This window comes from Ambystoma mexicanum, chromosome 5q (assembly GCF_040938575.1).
Source record: "Ambystoma mexicanum isolate Mex_15411 chromosome 5q, UKY_AmexF1_1, whole genome shotgun sequence".
Lineage (NCBI taxonomy): Eukaryota > Metazoa > Chordata > Amphibia > Caudata > Ambystomatidae > Ambystoma > Ambystoma mexicanum.
In genome coordinates, this window is record NC_090933.1 from 1,275,807,454 (window position 1) to 1,275,825,795 (window position 18,342).

General features: G+C 47.4%; 1 protein-coding gene across 27 annotated transcripts in view; it reads right to left on the reverse strand.

The window, feature by feature from the left end:
- SCRIB (scribble planar cell polarity protein) overlaps positions 1–14,422 on the reverse strand; it is a 1,329,907-nt gene extending 1,315,485 nt beyond the window's left edge. For 15 of the 27 annotated variants that reach the window (XM_069621824.1, XM_069621823.1, XM_069621839.1 and 12 more), the window contains exon 1: positions 14,119–14,421. In XM_069621824.1, the coding sequence (XP_069477925.1) occupies positions 14,119–14,277 (159 nt within the window). In that variant the 5' untranslated portion in view covers positions 14,278–14,421. Of the gene's footprint in view, positions 1–14,118 lie in introns of all 27 variants that reach the window. The other 12 variants (XM_069621842.1, XM_069621846.1, XM_069621845.1 and 9 more) reach the window with 3 other exon arrangements.
- Positions 14,423–18,342: the final 3,920 nt, after the last annotated feature.

The window sequence follows — 18,342 nt, forward strand, 5'->3', positions numbered from 1 at the left end:
GGCTGGAGAGGTACGATCCCTGGGCTTGAGGCCAAGGACAAGTCTTGCAGTCCTGTTCTGGATTAGTTGTAAAGGATGAAAAGTAGAGACAGGCAGATTAAGAAAGAGGCTGTTGCAGTAGTCCAGCCTAGAGAGGACCAGAACTCTGGATACAGTGAGCTTCTGGGGGAAGTGAGAAAAGGAAGAATACCTCTGAGGAATGCCCTACCTTAAGGAATAAGACGTTAAAACAGGGGGGAGCCGGGGGGGGGGGTGGTAGTAAATCACTAAACCAAGAGTAAACGACCAACAAATCAGAGAAATGCTCAAACCTCCACTAGAAGGAACATTCTGTAGACAAGTATGGTATAGACCTGCGACATTGAAATCATGATAACCTAAGTGGTTTGGGAAAGGGAGGTGGGGTGAGCGATTTTGAAAAGGAACAGAATATGCTTTTCCCACCACCCTTCAATTCGGTAATAAGTGAAAATATAGTTTTTCAAAAAAACGATTAAAAAAAAAAAGGTTGATTTAGAAAGACCGCTTTGAGACCACACACGGTAGGGGGGAAATTAACGTGTTTGTGTGTATGTGATGGGGAAGCGGGTAACTAGGATTAAAACTGGGTTCGGGGGTGAAACCCCCAGGATATATATATTTTTTAAATTCAGCTGTGTTCTTTTTCGGCATTTTGGGGCCGCACATAATCGACCGAAATAAATCAGTCTTTATGTGCGACCTATAAAAATCGGAAAAATGACATAGAACTGGAATGTAACAAGAGACTGCTTTGTTACGTTTTTTATTGGTATTCACTGGACTGCAGAGGATTACATTTCTGCACTGGTCAGTGCAGTTTACATTCCCAAGAAGGAAGGGGACACATGGGTAATTTCAGTGCACTGTGTCCCTCGTGTATGCAGCAATGCTATGCCCATCCTCATTCTAGCTTGCTGCAAGATTAAAGGCTCCCGCTATGGGCCAGCACGAGACCCATGAGTTTCATCATGTGCGTTTCTCACTTGCCTAGAGGCGTTCAGATCATGGTGGGGTTTGGCTTTTAACATTATGAACATAGGACAATAGTAACGTGGCAGCTCATTGAACAGGACACTCAACACCTGGTGAGCTCCGACTCTCAAAGCATCGTTGCATTATAGATCTTTGCAACAAATACTTCACATACAAGGCTTTGTTGAGAAATAACATGCGTAAATTATTAGTAGGAAAGGATTGGGCATACAATAAAATGTAAGTCGCGTTGTGGGAATTCACAACATGCATGTAATTTGATGGTGAAAGTGGGCGGCATGGCAGATACCAAGCGCAACACAGCAGCAGTACTGCTTGCAAACAGCTACGCTCATTGCACAGCTTGTGCTATGCAAGCGAGTGTGCGATCGAATGAATCAAACGAACAGGCAGACAATTAGCGACAGCTGATAATGCACAACGAATGCAACCTTCCAACATACGAATCAATGACGCCGACTATTTGTTCACAGATATTTAAGCCCTTCTTAGGACCTAGAACTTATCGTGGGTAGGAGGGGAAGACGAAGAAGGCTAGCAGTCTCTCCTCTCAGGGAATAGTAGGACATACACCTGAGCTGCAGATGGTGAACCTGTTTCACATAGAATAACTTTCCCAGATACAAATTAAAAATTACTTATCCAATCCCATTCCTTGCTCTTTAGTTATAGCTGCTTTCTAGATCCTAGGCTGCGTCCCATTCAATAGTAGGACGTATATGAGCAGTATATAAATAAAGACATGACATATTAGGAGTTTCTTTAAAGCTTTTATTAAATGTTTGTGTTTTATATACACTGACTTACCTGTCTGTACCATGTTCCCTACCATGGGAAACACATGGAGCAATGGAGGACAATGGCAGTTCTCCCCTGCCAACCAACAGAGACTGGACTCACCTGGGGGGAAAGAACCGTTGGGAGTGACAGTTGAGAGGAACCAGGAAAGAGAAAGGCAGTGACAGCAAAGGAGAGTGTCATAAGGCAGAATGGGAGACTTTTTTTTTTAAACAGAAATTTTCTTTAAAAAAAATCAAAAAGGGAGCTGTGTGCGGAGGGACTCATCTGGAGCCCCGGCCGCAACGTCCTATGAGGCCGGGGCTCATTGCAGAGTGTGCCGGCTGGGTGCTATGACTCTGCTTGGGCGGGCCTGGGCAGAGTACAGCACAGCAAAGACCAATCTGCCTGGGAGTTAACCATATAATCACTGCCACAGATGAAATATGGGCTGGCAATCAATTTAAGGGCTTGCAAAGCCCTGGGACTGCTTCATAATCTGCAGTTTCACCGCCACGGAGGAAATGTAATCCCTGCCCATGCTAGCAGGTGTTACAGGAATCCTTGTGGCTGCCAGAGCCCATTGGAAGACATTGCCACAGAGGAAAGTGAAACTAAGGGCTAGCACTAGCCACTAGGGCTGCTCTTGCACCACCACGGAGGAAATGAAGGCGGATTTGAAATCAATGCCCGTCAAGGAAACAGGGCTGCCAGTGCTCCAACAACATTGTACAGCATCACCACTGAGTAAAGCACGGGCCTCTAGAGCCCCATAACGATAGGGTCTCCCAAAGCCCTGTGAAGAAGGGCTACCAAAGCACTATGAGAAATTTACAGCAAGCTGTCCTGTTACAACCACCCGCAGCAGAGCGGGGGTTTGAGTGCAGGAGTAAAAGACGGCAGTGCTGGCAACATTAAAAGTTACTGTACTTTACTGACTTTGTTTAAAACTGACCACTATGACTGTGGTTAAGTTAATAAGGGCAGGCGGCAGCTGCCAAGGTTATTTAAAGTGCTGCTAAGGAAAAGTACACATGGAAAGTATTGGGGAGTGTATATAAGATGGATGCCTAGGGTGAAGTAATTGATAACCTGCTTAAGGTTAACATGCGTAGGGGTTTGAGAAATGGGTATCGCTTACCTATATTAATGCACCATCAAACATGGAATGAGTAAATGGATGGTGGCAGGTTGTGTTGAAGGAATTTGATATTAGCAAAACAAAACAGGTGATGGATGGAACGTTTAGAATGAATCTTAACCTCTGGCGTTGCTCTGAGCAACACTCCAGACCCTCGTTCTTCGCCTGCCAAACCATTACAAAAGGGGAAAAAGACCATATACAAATCAAGTTGGTCCCACCCCCAATGGGGTGGTCCAGCCCGACCTGCTAGGTCACATCCCTTCTGCACAAGACCACAAGCATCCCCAGACATGTTTCAGCCTGGTTGGGCGTCATCAGTGATGAGTAGCTTGGGTCTCTAGGCCCAGCAGGCACGGGACCCACGTTTGGGCATACTCTCATATTTCTCTGCTGTGAAAGATAGTGAGCTAGAGACTCTGGGTAAGTCTTCCGTAACCGGGACTAATGTCCGGCAGTGGGACAGTAACTTTGGATTCCACTAGTAACTTAGGGCGAGACCCAGACGTGGACCCCTTGCTCACTTGTCAAAGAGGCACAGCTCCACCCTATGGATGCGGTCAAACCAGACCAAAACACATGTCTGTGATTGCTGTTGGTACTCTTGGCCAGAGGAGAATTGCTTAGCATTTCGATGCTGGACTGCCCTAGGGTCGGACAAAGACGGATAGGTTTTAGATATTTCTCCTCTGTGAAAGGTGGTGAGCTAAAGACTCTGGGTAAGTCTTTTGCAACAAGAACTAATGTCCGGCAGAGGGACTCCCAGGAACCCCACTTTTTTGAAGGAATTTGATATGTTTAAGGATTGCACTTGGTTTTGTATAAAAGCTCACATGGTGGGTGACAAATCTCCCCTCTGGTGTACTCAGGCCTCCAGATAAGGTTTGTACCATGGCTTTCTATTTTTTTATGCATGAAAATCCATGTGTATATTTACACACAAGTTTAGGGCAGTGCAAAAGCCAGGTTACTTGACAGAAAGCAGAATGCGTCTTTTGATTTTTATCTACATGGATGTCATTGCAAGCCCTATAGAAAAGTCTCTGAAACAGAAAGTATTTCTCTGAAGCCTTAAAAAAACAAAAACAAATTAAAATTCAAAGAACTGCACACCGCAACTTCTGCTGTGTTAAGGCTCATGGAGCAAACTGAAGCCTTGTGCATATTTATTTTCCTAGCACTTTAGGATTGTATAATTAATAAGATGGAAAACTAAGTTGCAACTGAGAATTAATCTTTAACAAATTATGCTTTTTACCAGTGAAAGCAAACCAGTATTGCCCAATCTTATTTTTAGAGTTCCTGTGCTGTGTGCATAATCATGCAGAAGATCATTTTTACATTTACAAAATGAGTATGCATGGTCTAATTTACATTCATTCAACCTTGCAGTCATTGGGGTACATTACTATAAAAGGTCAGTGGCAGCAGAGACTTCGCTGAAGGGTGATTGTCATTACGCCAATCACAGGTGTTCTAGCCTCGCAAATCTTCAAGACTACAATTAAAACATCCAAAAACTGACTCCAGGAAGTGCAAGCACTGTTCATAAACAAACAAATGAAAGTTACACTTGTAATTTAAATAGAAACTCAACAAAACCTGCCCATGTGATAATCCAGATGTTGCTGCAATCTGTGCGTGATCTGTAGGATCGAATCCTGGCAAGACCAACTCAGCCTTTCATCCTTTTAAGGTCAATAAAGGAGTACAGACTTCGGCTTGGTTCCAATTGTGATAAATATGTTCTATGTGCAGCGATTTGCCAAAAACACTATATAAATAACCAATTGACCATGAGATTAGGTATAGAATTCAGCACGTGCCTCTCGTTACTTTTCTATCATAAAATGGCATACCATTAGGTAGTAATGGCTCCAGGAAATTAGGACTTTCATTAAACATCAAAAGACAAGTTTGCTATCAAACCTCAAAACACTATACAATTCATGTTTGATTTACTATGTTATTTGCGTGTTCAACATTTAAATATAGGCAGGGGAGATCAAATGGCCAGACCTTAGAGAAATAATGCAAGGTGTTTTCTGTCGCAATGCTGAAAGGTAATTATTTCTATACAGTTTTTGCACACGTTGGCGGGATGTCGCATACATTTTACTCTATTGCGAAGGAGAAAGGTCATTTTTACTCTCTTGAAATCACATTTATTCTCAAAGTTTAAAAATGGGGAGTAAAATACTCCCACCCCAAAATCTTATCTGGAGCACTGGGTGTACTGTGCCTCATTAAGGTCAAGGACCTCATGGTGTGGCCCATCTCCTGTATTAACCCTTTTTATTTGCAGGTTGCTTAGCTTGCCTCACCAGAGCAGGTGGACTGTGATGGTGGCGTGGTGGTCCTTGTGGGTCGCCTATTTCCTGGCCTGGAGGGGAAAAAAACTGTGGCTACACAGCTCTATGCACTTTTGAAGCAAGCCGTGTCCAAGTAAGTACAGTTTTGTTGAGTTTAGAGTATATATATATATATATATATATATATATATATATATATATATATATATATATATATATATATATATATATATATATATATAAACACTTCTTTGCCCTCAGTCACTATCGAGACAGCAGCAGCCGAAAAGGCATTTAGTCTACAGAAAGACCCAGATGGGTTGAGACACATGTCGGCTGACCTACTTAAATCACTAATTAAATCTTGTATATGAAAAAATTAAAGGGTCCAACCCTTTCCTCCAAAGGTTCAAAGTGCCCTCCCATCTCAATATCTTTGGCAGCTCACTGGATTTGTACTCCTAGTCACATGTGTGGCTAGAAGGTTTAAAGCCGGGACATGGAGCGGCCCATGCCCAGATCTCATTCTTGGCGGGGATTAACTACAGGACATGGTCCTCATCCGACCCCCTTTGCTCTTGTGGAGGTCAGCAATCCCAAGACTATGTGAATTCACAATGGACTGATGTCTTCATTTTACATGTGTGCCTTGAAATTGCATTCCACTTGCCGCGGGTGTAGCTGTGATCATAGAACAGTTTAATAACGATAGGCGAAGGTTCACAAGCAGTGGCCAATTAGGATACTTATGTTTAAACCCTAGCAATACTGACCTGCTAAAAGATATTAAGATTGTTACTCAATGAGTGGGATGGCCTGAAGCCCACTTTAGATGCCAACGTTCCCACGGCCCACATTCCGCTAGGCAGCTGCAGCGTTTCACTGTCAGCAACGCCTCCCACATCAAAAGCCTGAACGGAGCAATCCTGGGCAGCACAGCTCTGCTAACGATGGACATTTTTTATCAAGACAGAAGCCACCTGGTCCCACTTCAGTGTATACCCACATATTAGCAACACTTATAAGACTCATCAATTGGAACGGCCTCAGATGCTACAGCTAAGCCAATGACACAAATAATCTTCAAACGCTCAACCAACACTGCAGACCTCTCAGGAGGCCTCATTCATGTTAACTTGTGGATGTACAGGAACAACCTGAAACTCGAGCCACACAAAGCAAAGATTGTACTGTTCTGCAAAACCAACGCCCTCCACAGAACGATCCCGTGGCCTGCAGGAGGAGGATCTTCACCCAGAACTTCGAAGAGCTGATAGGCAGCGGACACCATAGGTAGCGGAGGGATAAGAATCTGCCTAGATTGACCCTTGGCACCAGGGACACGCTGTCTTCTGGGCCACTCATTTGGTTACACGGGACACACATCTATCAGAGATTCCTTGGATACTTGCGATTCTTGGGTCACGCCAGACAGTGCTTAGGACTGCCCACAAATATTGGTTTCAACTCATTCGCTTCCCCCGTGGATTTCTTACCACATTTTAACAGACCTCACAAGGTTGCCATTGCCATGCGTCAGAAGCCCATCGACTCTCATTTTTCTCTTTGAATCCTTGTAGCTTTTTCTTTCGCATTCGAAACCTAGGAAAACTGCCAGTGGCAGATTTTCAAGAAAAAAAAAACCTACTTCGTTGCCTTTTCACATATTGCCTGTGAAACGCGAGAGCTCGGATTTGAAGCACTGCTGAACAGTCAAACTACAGAGAGAGATTCGAGCAGGATACAACGAAACCTCTGCTTAATGAAGCTCTGTGTGCTTGTTACGAAATGGCAGTAATTAGAATAACCCGCGAATTCCCCAATGGCTTGCTCAGCTGATGGAAGTGCCACGTCTGGGACGGAAAGGGGTTCGACGTTGTGTTTCTTTCGCCAGCTAGAAACTCTGACAAGTGACTCATCTCTCACACGCATCTCCTAGGAGAGCCGACTCCACCTGGAAACTCTTCTGTCCAAGGAGGAGCCTGGGGAGGCAGTCGCTGGGTGACACCACTGCACCTGAGCGTCGACGGCTGGCACCCGCGGAGGAGGAAGTACTGTCTAATGAAGGAGGATCAGCCAAGCAGAAAACAATGAGCGCTCTGAGGAAGAACAGGGACTCGCCTGGCACAATCCCCAGGACGCCAACCTGGGAAGCAAGCAAGCTCACAGCCTTAAGGGAGAACACAAAAGCAGGCCCAAGCAGCCGGGCCTACTGATTTCACAAAGCCTGAGGAGCACAAGGAAGCTGGACTGGCCCCAACTGTCTTCAACATCTTGATTGAGAAACACCATAATGGGGCTAAACGCAGAGCCGGGGACATAGTCTCACTGACCGGGACCAATCGTAGTAATCCTCTACAGCATGCAGAAGCACCTTGGTGGAGTGGGGGAGGCAACGGCTGGCCAATGGGAAGCTGAGCGGCCTGATGGTGCAATCATGGGAGATTTCTGAAAGACCCAATATAGGAGGTCTCAAACAAAAGGGGCCAGCACCTAAGGAGGAGCAACACGCTACCCCACCCCCCTCTTTTGTCTTGATTCGACCCAAAGTCCCAGCAATAGCAGCACAGCTACTGACTGCAATTGGGAAGCAGCACTGAGTTGGAAAAAAAAATGGACTGTGAACTGCAGAGCCTGAGTCGCTAGAAGCTTGTTGAGGTGGGAGATGGTTTTAAGAGGAGACCAAGAATGTGGCCCAGTAGTCTTCCGCTGAGGGCATCTAAGGAACCCAAATCAGAGATGATGCCATAGAACGATGCAAAGAGACATGGATTAGTATTGTTGCCACAGGGTGGCCAGGCACATGGGGTTAGGGGGGGAAGTGCCCCAAACGGATAGCCCAACACATCTCGAGCCCCTCAGACACCCAGACTATACATTAACAGCACAATACTTTTGTTTCAGCTCTCCAAACACTGCTTCAAGCTCCATGCTACCTACCATGTCCATTTATAAACCCACTATTCTCATTTCCCTGGAAAAGACTAAGGTCTTCAGATCTCTGAGAGGGGACACACCTAAACTAAGACATGGACACGGGCTTTGAGAGCACTATGGTGTGGATTCTGCACCCCATCCTGCGCATAAAACGCATGTCTCCCCTTTCCTAACTGTCGGGTAGGAATTTCACGACACTCAAACGACTAGCAAGTAACCGGTCAATTTTAAGTTTCACTCGTCGTATAAAGCATAGGGTACAAGCGGCCTTCCAACAGATCATTCCTTACTACAGAATATCTTAATGTGCATACTTTCCACCGGCACTGCCCTTGACCCATCCACCCAGTAACATCTGAATTATATGACAATACTGGTATAGGGGGGTGGGGGTTGACCCCAAACCCGAGATTGTTAACCATAGAACACATGTGCAAGTCAAGCAGCACAGGATGTGTGCGCTATCAGGGGTAATTGGGGGGGATGGGGGAGGGGACGTCATACAGCGCTTAGGTTTAGCTCGTGCTGGAAATTGATTTTTTTATTAGAAGATCTGACTAGGCACCAGCAGAGGGGAAACGGGAATATGTGCAGGGGTGGGGGCTTCTCATCCCCCCATAAACATTTGCATCATCCCCGATTCTTATAATGCCAGCTAAGTAATCGCCCGCTTCACCACGACCCAAACCATCACTGCTGAGGTAGGAAGTGTACCCCCATAGATGTCACATCACCCAAACTATCAGCAACCATGTCAAGCAATTTTTTGTATATGCTCCATGTAAACTGCAATTATACGCACACCTTTGCCCACCTGGGGCCCATTTAACTGGTAAGGTGCCCTGATGCCCAAGGGGTTTTGTGCGCTCTACAAATGCAAAATAAATAAGTATAAAATGTGCACAACTTTTAAACATTTTTTTACCGATCCAGGAAGATCTGACCCATTGCCAGCAGAGAGAATGGGCAGACGAACACCAGCAGTTACAGGCAAGACTTCCAGAGATCTTTAAATAGCAATTTGTGCCCAAACTAATAATGAAATAGACAGGTACGGCGTAAAAACACAAAGGCTAAGCAGAAATGAAAACTAGCATTGCGTCTGTATGAGGGGAAGGCTTACACAGCTCAGGAAGGGATCTGCTGGATACACTCCTGCAAAGTTCAAACGTTGTCCACCATTCAACAGCGCTCTGTAGATAGACTTGCACTATATAAATCCCAGTCACTATAACACACTGGGTAATGAGTGCAGTCCCAGTCAGCTTGCTCTGCCCTGCTCTTTGCAGTCGGTTTACAGGGTTGGAAATTGAGGGGAGCTGGGAACTATTTAGCTCCAGCTTCAGGCCTAGTAGAGCCATGTTAGCTGGACAGAAACAGCAACCGGGAGCTGCTTGTGGCTCCCCATACCAACTGATGCCGAACACAAACTATGAATGAACCTCTGTGCGTTTCGGACAATCTATAGACATTAGGATACATCATTTACAGTATAAGGTGTCATAAATAATGGACAAAATTATATATTTGCATCATGTGTTAGATTTGCTTAACCCTATGTACTAGCTCCCGGTTCCCCAGTGGTAGCTCCTGGTAACTGGTTTATGCTGGATAACCAAGAGCTGCTTTCAGCCCCTCCGTATCCAATCTCAATTTCGATCCCTGGGTTGAGAATGTAGCTATGTAGGTGAGCAAACATACAGAAAGCAAGGGTTTGACTGGGACAAAGTGAGGTTTGTCTACAAAGGCGGTCATGTTGTGCTTGCGATTTGCCGTTTCTAGATGGTTGGCAGGTTAGTTTTGCCCCGATGCGTTGCTCCATGCCCATATACCATGAGTTACTCGGCCCATCCTTCATGTCTGCTCCTCAATTACAGACTGTAATACTATGTTACTGTTTGGTAGCTAATCCGCAATTTAGCATACTCAGCCCCACCACCCCCGCAATGACCGATATCCCATCCCACCAAAGAACTTAACACCGACTAAAGCACAACAACCAGAACCACACTTCAGACATCGAATAAAAGGACTTAGGCAATCGCACAAACCCACGCCCGAATCGAACAACAGCAAAACAGGCCAATAATCAAATGTGCTAAGACAGAGTTTGCCAAATACACAATGTGTGGCCACTTCAGGCTACACCCTAGCCATAGCCCAAAGCATTCAACACCAAAAGAACCTACCAGCAGTCACAGGGTCTTTTACTACCTGCATGCACCAACACAACAGCAAAACAATATTGCACTGTTCCATCTGCTCCTAAACAAAACCAGTCCATCCACTCTCGCAGGTGCCAAAAGAGACCAACACAATGGAAAGCCAGTGGCACAAGAGGGGTGGCTATGCGGCCACCCCCATTGATCATTACAGTAGCCTGTCATAGAAAGTGCTACGCAGCACTTGCTCAATGTCCTGTAATTGCTGGCGGCGGCACCACTGCTCCCCTGGCTTACAAAGGCACTGCCCGGCCATCCTTCAATTGCTTCGTGAGTGAGACAGCCCCACCACCTGAGCCCCGTGGCCACCGCCTGGCGGGCACTCATATGCAGAGCTGCAAAGGCGGCGATTTATCGGCCCGGCGGGCATTAAAACCTTAACAATGAAGCAGAAGCCGCAGTGATTGCGGCAAAGCAGGATTCGGCCTCCTTCCTGCCCCCGGTGCTCGACCAACAGAGGAGGAAGAAGACTGGCAGGAGTGGACGCTGCGGAGCCCACATCTGCGCGTTTTACGCTCCATTTACAGCCAAGAAAGGATATCCCACCGGGCTAGACCGGCGCAGCACGCACACCCTCTGCAGACATAGCCCTGTGATCCTCGGCAAAGCACGTCCAGTCCCTTCAGGAAAGCCAAGAGGTCTCCCCCGAGACTGCCTGACCGCAGCCCTGGCCTCTGAACCCCGGCGACCTCGCGTAGTCTGGCACAGGAGGCCGGTGACAAGGGATGGATGGATGGATGTGTGCTTGCCGTACCGCAGGGCACGGCGGTTCTCTTCCCACTCCCCGGCCTGCTAGTATGGGGACATTAGCACTGCTGAATAGTCCCACTTTCACCGGTCGCCGCCCTTGGGGGGTTAGCGTGAAAGGGGAAATGCAAATTATTCTCACATTGAAAGGGAGCTGGGCGAATGGCAAGTCAAGCGCTTCTCAGCAGAGCACCCACTGGGCACTTTCCCCGCATCGCCTGCAAGTAAGAGGCGAGGATTAGCATAAGGGCCACTGGGACAAAAGCCATTGTGTATGGAGCCCCTCCGCCGAGTGCACGCCACAACCAGAGACAGGCGCAATCTACCGCCAGGGCATGCGATGCGTGTAGAGTGCGTGCATACATCCCTTCAGCTTCAAGAGAAGAGACACACGTGCGAGGACGAACTGGATGCACCAAGTAAAACACCCTCACCAGATCCCAGACTACAGGGAACCCCCACTCTCAATGGCACGTACCAGACTCGACAGCATGGCTTAAATCGCCAAGGCAGCGGCCATCCCACTCGTTCTTCACAAAGAAGAAGAAAAAAGTCTAATAAAGAAAACATGAGGAAAGAATACCAGGGCTGGGCTGCCCACATCACACCCCGCACCCATCACACGGGGAGTGCAAAGAGTGACAGCATCCCCCCACATTCACAGAGAGGGACCCCGACTAGTACTAATTGGATCACGGTTAACAAACAGCAGCCTCTGCGGAGATGATGGACGCTCGCTTCGCGCCGGCTGCCCCTGCTCCACACTGCTGCACCCAGCCCGGTATTCTAGGCCTCCCAACCCCCATCTCACGAGAGCATGCTGCAAACTCTCTCCCACGACCAAGAGCGCCTAGCAGCAGTGCAGTGTGCGCTATGCGAGATCGTAAGCGCGAGTGGCTTCAAATAATGGCTAGACTCACATTACCACACACAGCAACACATGCTGCCAACAAAAGTGGATGTGTTTTAAAGCCCAACTCGAGACTTTGAGATCTCCTATTCAACCCCCCCTCCACAATAGTTTAAACATTAGTGCTTCGTCCTTCTATGTCCAAACACACGATAGTACAGATAATTTAGGATTTCAGAAATAAAAATATCGGGGAAAAAAGTCCAGGAAAAAGAATGTTGATTATTTCAAAACATACTGAAACAATATCCCAATGTGTAACAAAAAAACGGTTGTTAATGATAATAAAAAAGTAAAGGCGACAAATGGTAAGCATAAAAGACATTGTGCACTGGGCGTATTCAATTAACAGAATAAAGCAATTAGGATCGTCCAAAAACATGGATGATTAGCCTGCAATCCCCGACAGTTACAGGCAACACGAGTTATGCATGTAATAAAACACATCTATAAGACACACATGTCAACATCACGACTTTCTTCAGAACATAGAAATGGGGGCATCGTGTATTCCTGCTCTCCACAAAAACACTAAGGACCAAATCGCTCCCAAATACAAGATCAACCAAGTACCAGCCACGCGGACAAAAGTAGAGCACGTAATGCAAAAACCCTGGATCACAGCCTCAAATCACGTGATCAGGAAGCAGGAACCCAACTGGGGCATCAAACGGACAGTTTGTACCAAACATACCCACACCAGGGAAGACCTCACTTATCAATGCAAGTTTCCATGGTGTAAACATAACCACACCGAAGTAGTCATCAATTATCAATGAAAGTTTCCAAGGTATTATGGTGTAAACATACCCTCGCCAGGGTAGACCTCACTGATCAATTAACGTTTCCAGGGTGTTTGTGGTGTGACATACCCACACCAGGTTAGTCCTCACTGATCAATTAATGTTTTGAAGGTGCTTAAGGTTTAAGCATACCCACACCGGGGTAGTCCCCATTGATCAATGACAGTTTCCAAGGTGCGTATGGTGTAAACAAGGCCACACCAGGGTAGTACTCACTTATCAAAGTTTCCATGGTGTAAACATAATCACACCAGTGTAGTCACCAATATTCAATAAATGTTAAGGTATTTGTAGTGTAAACATACCCCACATCAGGGTAGTCCTCGCTGATCAATTCAAGTTTCCAATGTGCTTTCGGTGTAAACATAACCATACCGTGGTAGTCCTCACTGATCAATTAAAGTTTCCAATGTGCTTTGGTGTAACATACCCACACCAGTGTAGTCCTAAGTTTCCAACTCAGAGTATTTGCTTTTGACATGGCAGGGTGGTGGGAATCCAAGCAGCTTGGGTAGACATAAAACCCACTACCAAAAAAAGGCACATGTCACTAGCATGGGCTAGCGAAAAAGTGCAGTTTTTGTATTCATCCAAATGTATTGTTCGGTGACACTATAACTTGCATTCATGTGGGGGATAGGGACTAAGTCCAGAAAAACTGAGGACTGACCTAGATGGCAGCGGGACAAGGGTCCGTAAGTGCCATTATCTACCGCACCTGATGATGGAGGATAGGGATAATTCAGTTGGTCTTTGTCAGTTACTCCAGTCCCCATCTCCTTATACATACTCCATCCATGGGCCAAGACCCTAATAGCCCCCACTCAACCTCCAATCCAGGTCCTTGTACCACGACCAGACCGTATCGCTAGGTTCCTGCTTCTGCAGCAAAGCCCCTCACCCCCCATTTCCCCCGGGTTCCAGACAGTCTACACCCGGCTGGCCCCTGACCCACCCTCAGGCTACTCAGCCCTCCCTTGAGTTACAAGCTTCCCCCTTTGAACTTCCAGTCTACCCCATCAGGGCAGGACCCTGCCAGCCAAGCTGGCAGACTCCCAGTGGCCCTCTTGAGCGCTTCCTTCCCACTACCGGCTGCTTCTTGGGCCCCTGTAATGGAGACAGCCCCCCTCCCACTGAGGTTCAACACTTAAGTCCCACAGACTCCACATTTCACCATTCACAACACAAGCCCTCCAATAGTGACTCCCCCAGCAGCCGTCTGCCCCCAGGGTCCGTCCACACCCCCACCCCCTACCTTGGGCAGCTCCCGCAGCTGGTTGGCGTCCAGCAGCAACTCCTCCAGGCTCCGGCAGTGCCGGTACAGCTCCTCCGGCACGGCCTGCAGCGAGCAGTGGCGCCGGTCCACGGCCTCGAGCTGCCGGTTACAGCGCCACAGGGGCATGCACTTGAGCATGGCGGGGGGCTCAACGGGCGCTCCACATCCCGGGCTCCAGCACAGGCCGCGCTCCGGGCCTCGGTCTCCCACAGCCCCTTACTAGCCCCGGCCCGCCCCTCGCGCTCCAGACTGCGCACAGCGACTCCTGCTGCCGGCTCCAACCCACAGCCCGAAGCCGCTCTCTGGCGCAGAGGTTGCTGGGACGGCGGGTCCTGGGAAAGACGGCGACAGTCCCTCTCAACGTGTACGGGACTACGTATCCCGTCGTGCAAGAGAGAATCGGGGATTGAAACCAGCGGCCGCGGCTAGTACTGGGAAAGTAAGTCGTGTGGGATACCAAAGCAACTTCAGGATCATAGATTTAAGACTACAATACAGGCGGTGCCGCTAGGTGTACCGGGATGCGTAGTCATCGGCTTAGAAATCTAAGGAGTTTACTCGTACTATGCGGAGTCAAAAGACTACATATCCCTTCGGGCCACCTCGCCACTTGGCACGCAGCTCATGAATTTGGCTAGCGAAAAGTAGTTCTATTGCTATTCGACGAGACTGTAGTTCACGATGAAAGCTTCCACAACTCGCAGGAACCAATGCCAACGATGGGAAATCGATGACGCCGTTGGCTATTAAATGAGCATGGAAACTGAAAACGGACACGCGCGCCGCACTCTACCATCGTCATCTCAAAACAAGTGGCGCCACAAAAACTGCTTGCGCTGTGCAGAGTTATACACAATTCGCGATCATGCGAATGGGGCAAACAATGCGCAACCGTTCAAAGTAAATATACATGCCGACTTTTCACATTGGGTTCGAGGTTCACTGTCGGTCGCTGCTTGCCCAACACAAATGCGTATTATTTGCATAGCCCCACCCACCACATTCATGACAATTCAGATTTTCCATACTAACATTACAGAAAGTCATAATTCTATTAAAGAGGCATGATATTATGCCTTAAACCTTTATTCACCACTTGGGCAGCAACGTAAAACCACAAGTTTCATCAACTGAAGAACTTCTATTTCCATGAAATGATAGTCTATGCACATGAAGCTTGACTGCTCTGTCATCAACTCCCATGTCACACTATTCTTCAATCAGGGCACAAACCCCCTCATAATATGCGTCAGAGGATTCATCCCTGCGAGATCGTGCACGAGAAGCGCGACGAGACAACGGAAGAAGTCAGACGCAGAGCGGAGAGGCAGGCCTGCTATTCCAACAGTGGGTGCCGTTATTTACCACTTACTTGGAGGCCTTGGGTGGTACCGGTTATTCATGTGCCAGGAAGAAAGCCATGCTTCTCAACGCCATGGGCGTTGAAGGACAAGGCATTTTTACATGCCTATAGACTGAGCCCGCTGCAGGTTAGGGGCATAACGTGCACAATGAAGCTGTTTGTCGCATCATAAAGCGTTTCTCCAACAAGGAAAATGTGGTCTGAAGTAAACTGAAAGCATGAGGTAAGAGTTTACTACTTTATTCTGGACCCCCGTGCAGGCGAGTCGCCACCGGGCAATCAAGCAACAACCAACTGGCCCGTGTGGAATGCTGTTCCATGAACATGGAACAACATTCCACACGTGCCATAATGCAGGATACAACATATCTCCTCCCCTTACTCTACAAACATCACAAAGTATAAACACAAAGATACAGGCAATAAAACATTGGAACAGGAAACATTGGCAAGGAAAAAACAGTTGCCTACCCAAACCAAATACAGCAATAAATGCACCTTACATAGCAAGTAAACGTCATTAACACAGTGCAAACAATTACTCATCACATGTGATACCCATAGACTAGTGTTAGGTTTGTTAGCATCCATGTTATTTTGCCCTTTGTACATCAGTGTTCCATGTGATGTACACTTGTTCTTAGAATCTTCAACTACGTGCATTGCTTTAGAATGCCTTGTTTGAATCAGGCAGTTTACTCTAGCATCTGAACTGCTAGGTGCGTCTGCTGCCTGCTGTGTTTATACTTTGAAATACATCCCTTTTCACATTTCTTCTTGGCGTAATCATTATCTCAACACTGGTGACGAGGACGAACAGCACGTCTTTCAAGCTTTAACATGCCCACCCGCCCGATCCCAGACCTACCGCCTACGGGCCAACGCCGGAGAACTGGACGCCTCCCTGCAGCGCTTCAGAAGTGCGACTCCTCCCTGCCCCGGGAGTGCCGAGTGGCGCCCGCGTCATCCACGCCCAAGCTACAGTGATTCACGGCCGCACACCTCGCTACCCTTTCCGGCAGACCAGAAAGCAGACGCCGTGACTGCCAAGAGTCAGGTCAGAGGGTGCGCACCGCATTTGGGGGGAGGAGGTTCCACGTCAGCAGAGGACGCCCCAGTGCCTGTATTGTGCTGCAGCATCCGCGCGCACATTTTGGGAGGCCCGCCCATGTCATTACGGCACGTGGAGGCGGAACCAGTCCTTGATTCAGAGCATTTGTTTATGTTTGTATTACTGCCCATAGTTGCTTAGCAACACACTCACAGTGACCAAAGGCTGCAATTGCATGGACTTTATTATGACCTCATAGAGAATTTTGAAATGAACATTCCAATTGCAATCCACACGAAGAACGCCAGCTTGAGCAGAGGCTCATTGTGATGTCACAGTAACCCATTGTCTGCACAGGACCAGCCTGCAGAGTGCCCAACCTCACTTGGCATTCCAATACTACTATTCTACTGAACAATTGAGATCACACACAGGCTGTGCAGCCCACAATTCCAAGGTCCTGATTAATTTTCTCCTGCGCACTAGAAGTCCATTAAAATTGATGACATGGCAGCAGCAATCCCTCCTCCGGCCCCTTTTCTCTCTGAACCAGGCTGACCTCCTGTGAGATGGGACAGATGGGTCAAGATGTTTGAAAATTATATTGTGGCCATTTGGGGTGACAGATACAGCTCTGCAAGGAAGAAGGCACTACTTCTACACAATCTAGGGCTTGAAGGGCGCATAGTGTTCGATGGTCTCACGCATGGCGTGGAGAAAGGTGCTGGAGATGCTGATGAGTACATCATAGCCATAAAAAAAGATTGAAGATCATTTTGAACCCAAGAAGAACATTACGTTAGAGAGGCAAGTGTTCTTTCAACACGCACAAGACAGCGCAGAATCAGTGGAATCGTATGTGGCATCCTTGAGGACATTGAGCCACACATGTGACTTTGGCAACCTCACCGACTCTTATTAGAGATCAATTAATAAGATGCACCAACAGTCTTAGAGTGCAGGAAAAGTTACTTGCCACAGATGTCTCTTTAGAACAAGCCGTGGAATTGACACATAGTATCGAGCAAACGTCGCAATACATGAGGGTTATGAAAATCGACAAGCAGTCCTCACAGAGTGTTGCGCAGGGTATGTGTGCAGCGATGCCGAAAAGGAGAACAGCAACCAGGACGGAGTGGTGGAATCAGAAGTGTTCTAGGTGCGGCAACTCCAGACATTCAGCGAATTTCCCTGCTTGTCCAGCAAGGTTGGCAGAATGTTACAGATGTAAGCGTAAGGGTCACTTCGCAAACATGTGCAAAGATTCGTATATCAATTCAATGGACAGAGGGACCCCGAACACCAATCTGCTAGCCAGCCCTTGAACTGAATGCCAGAAGAACCACCCATTCAGGAGAAGAGCACTAGACACGTATTTCACATTTATGCTGTGTCTGGCGATGTCAAGGGACCGATTGACCATTTACTGATTGACGGATGTCAACTCAAGATGAAAGTGGATTCGTGTTCACCTTGGACCATAATTTCAGAAGAGACATTCAAAAATGTTCTTGGCAAAAACTCTGATGTTCTAGTCCCTTCCGGTGTCCAACCCTGTGGCTACGGAGAATCTGACATTGTTTTGTCTGGTGAATTTCATGGAATAGTGTCATACAAAGGAAGAGAATGCACCGCAAGAATATTAGTTGGCAAAAAGGGAGCATCGCTCTTAGGTTGGGAAGAACAAAGAGAGTTGGGTGTCCGCATTCAAGCCAGTGCCGCAGAGCCTGTAACAATTGCAGAAGTCGAAGACAAATGGTCTAAGGAGTTTCCAGAGGTTTTCACTTCG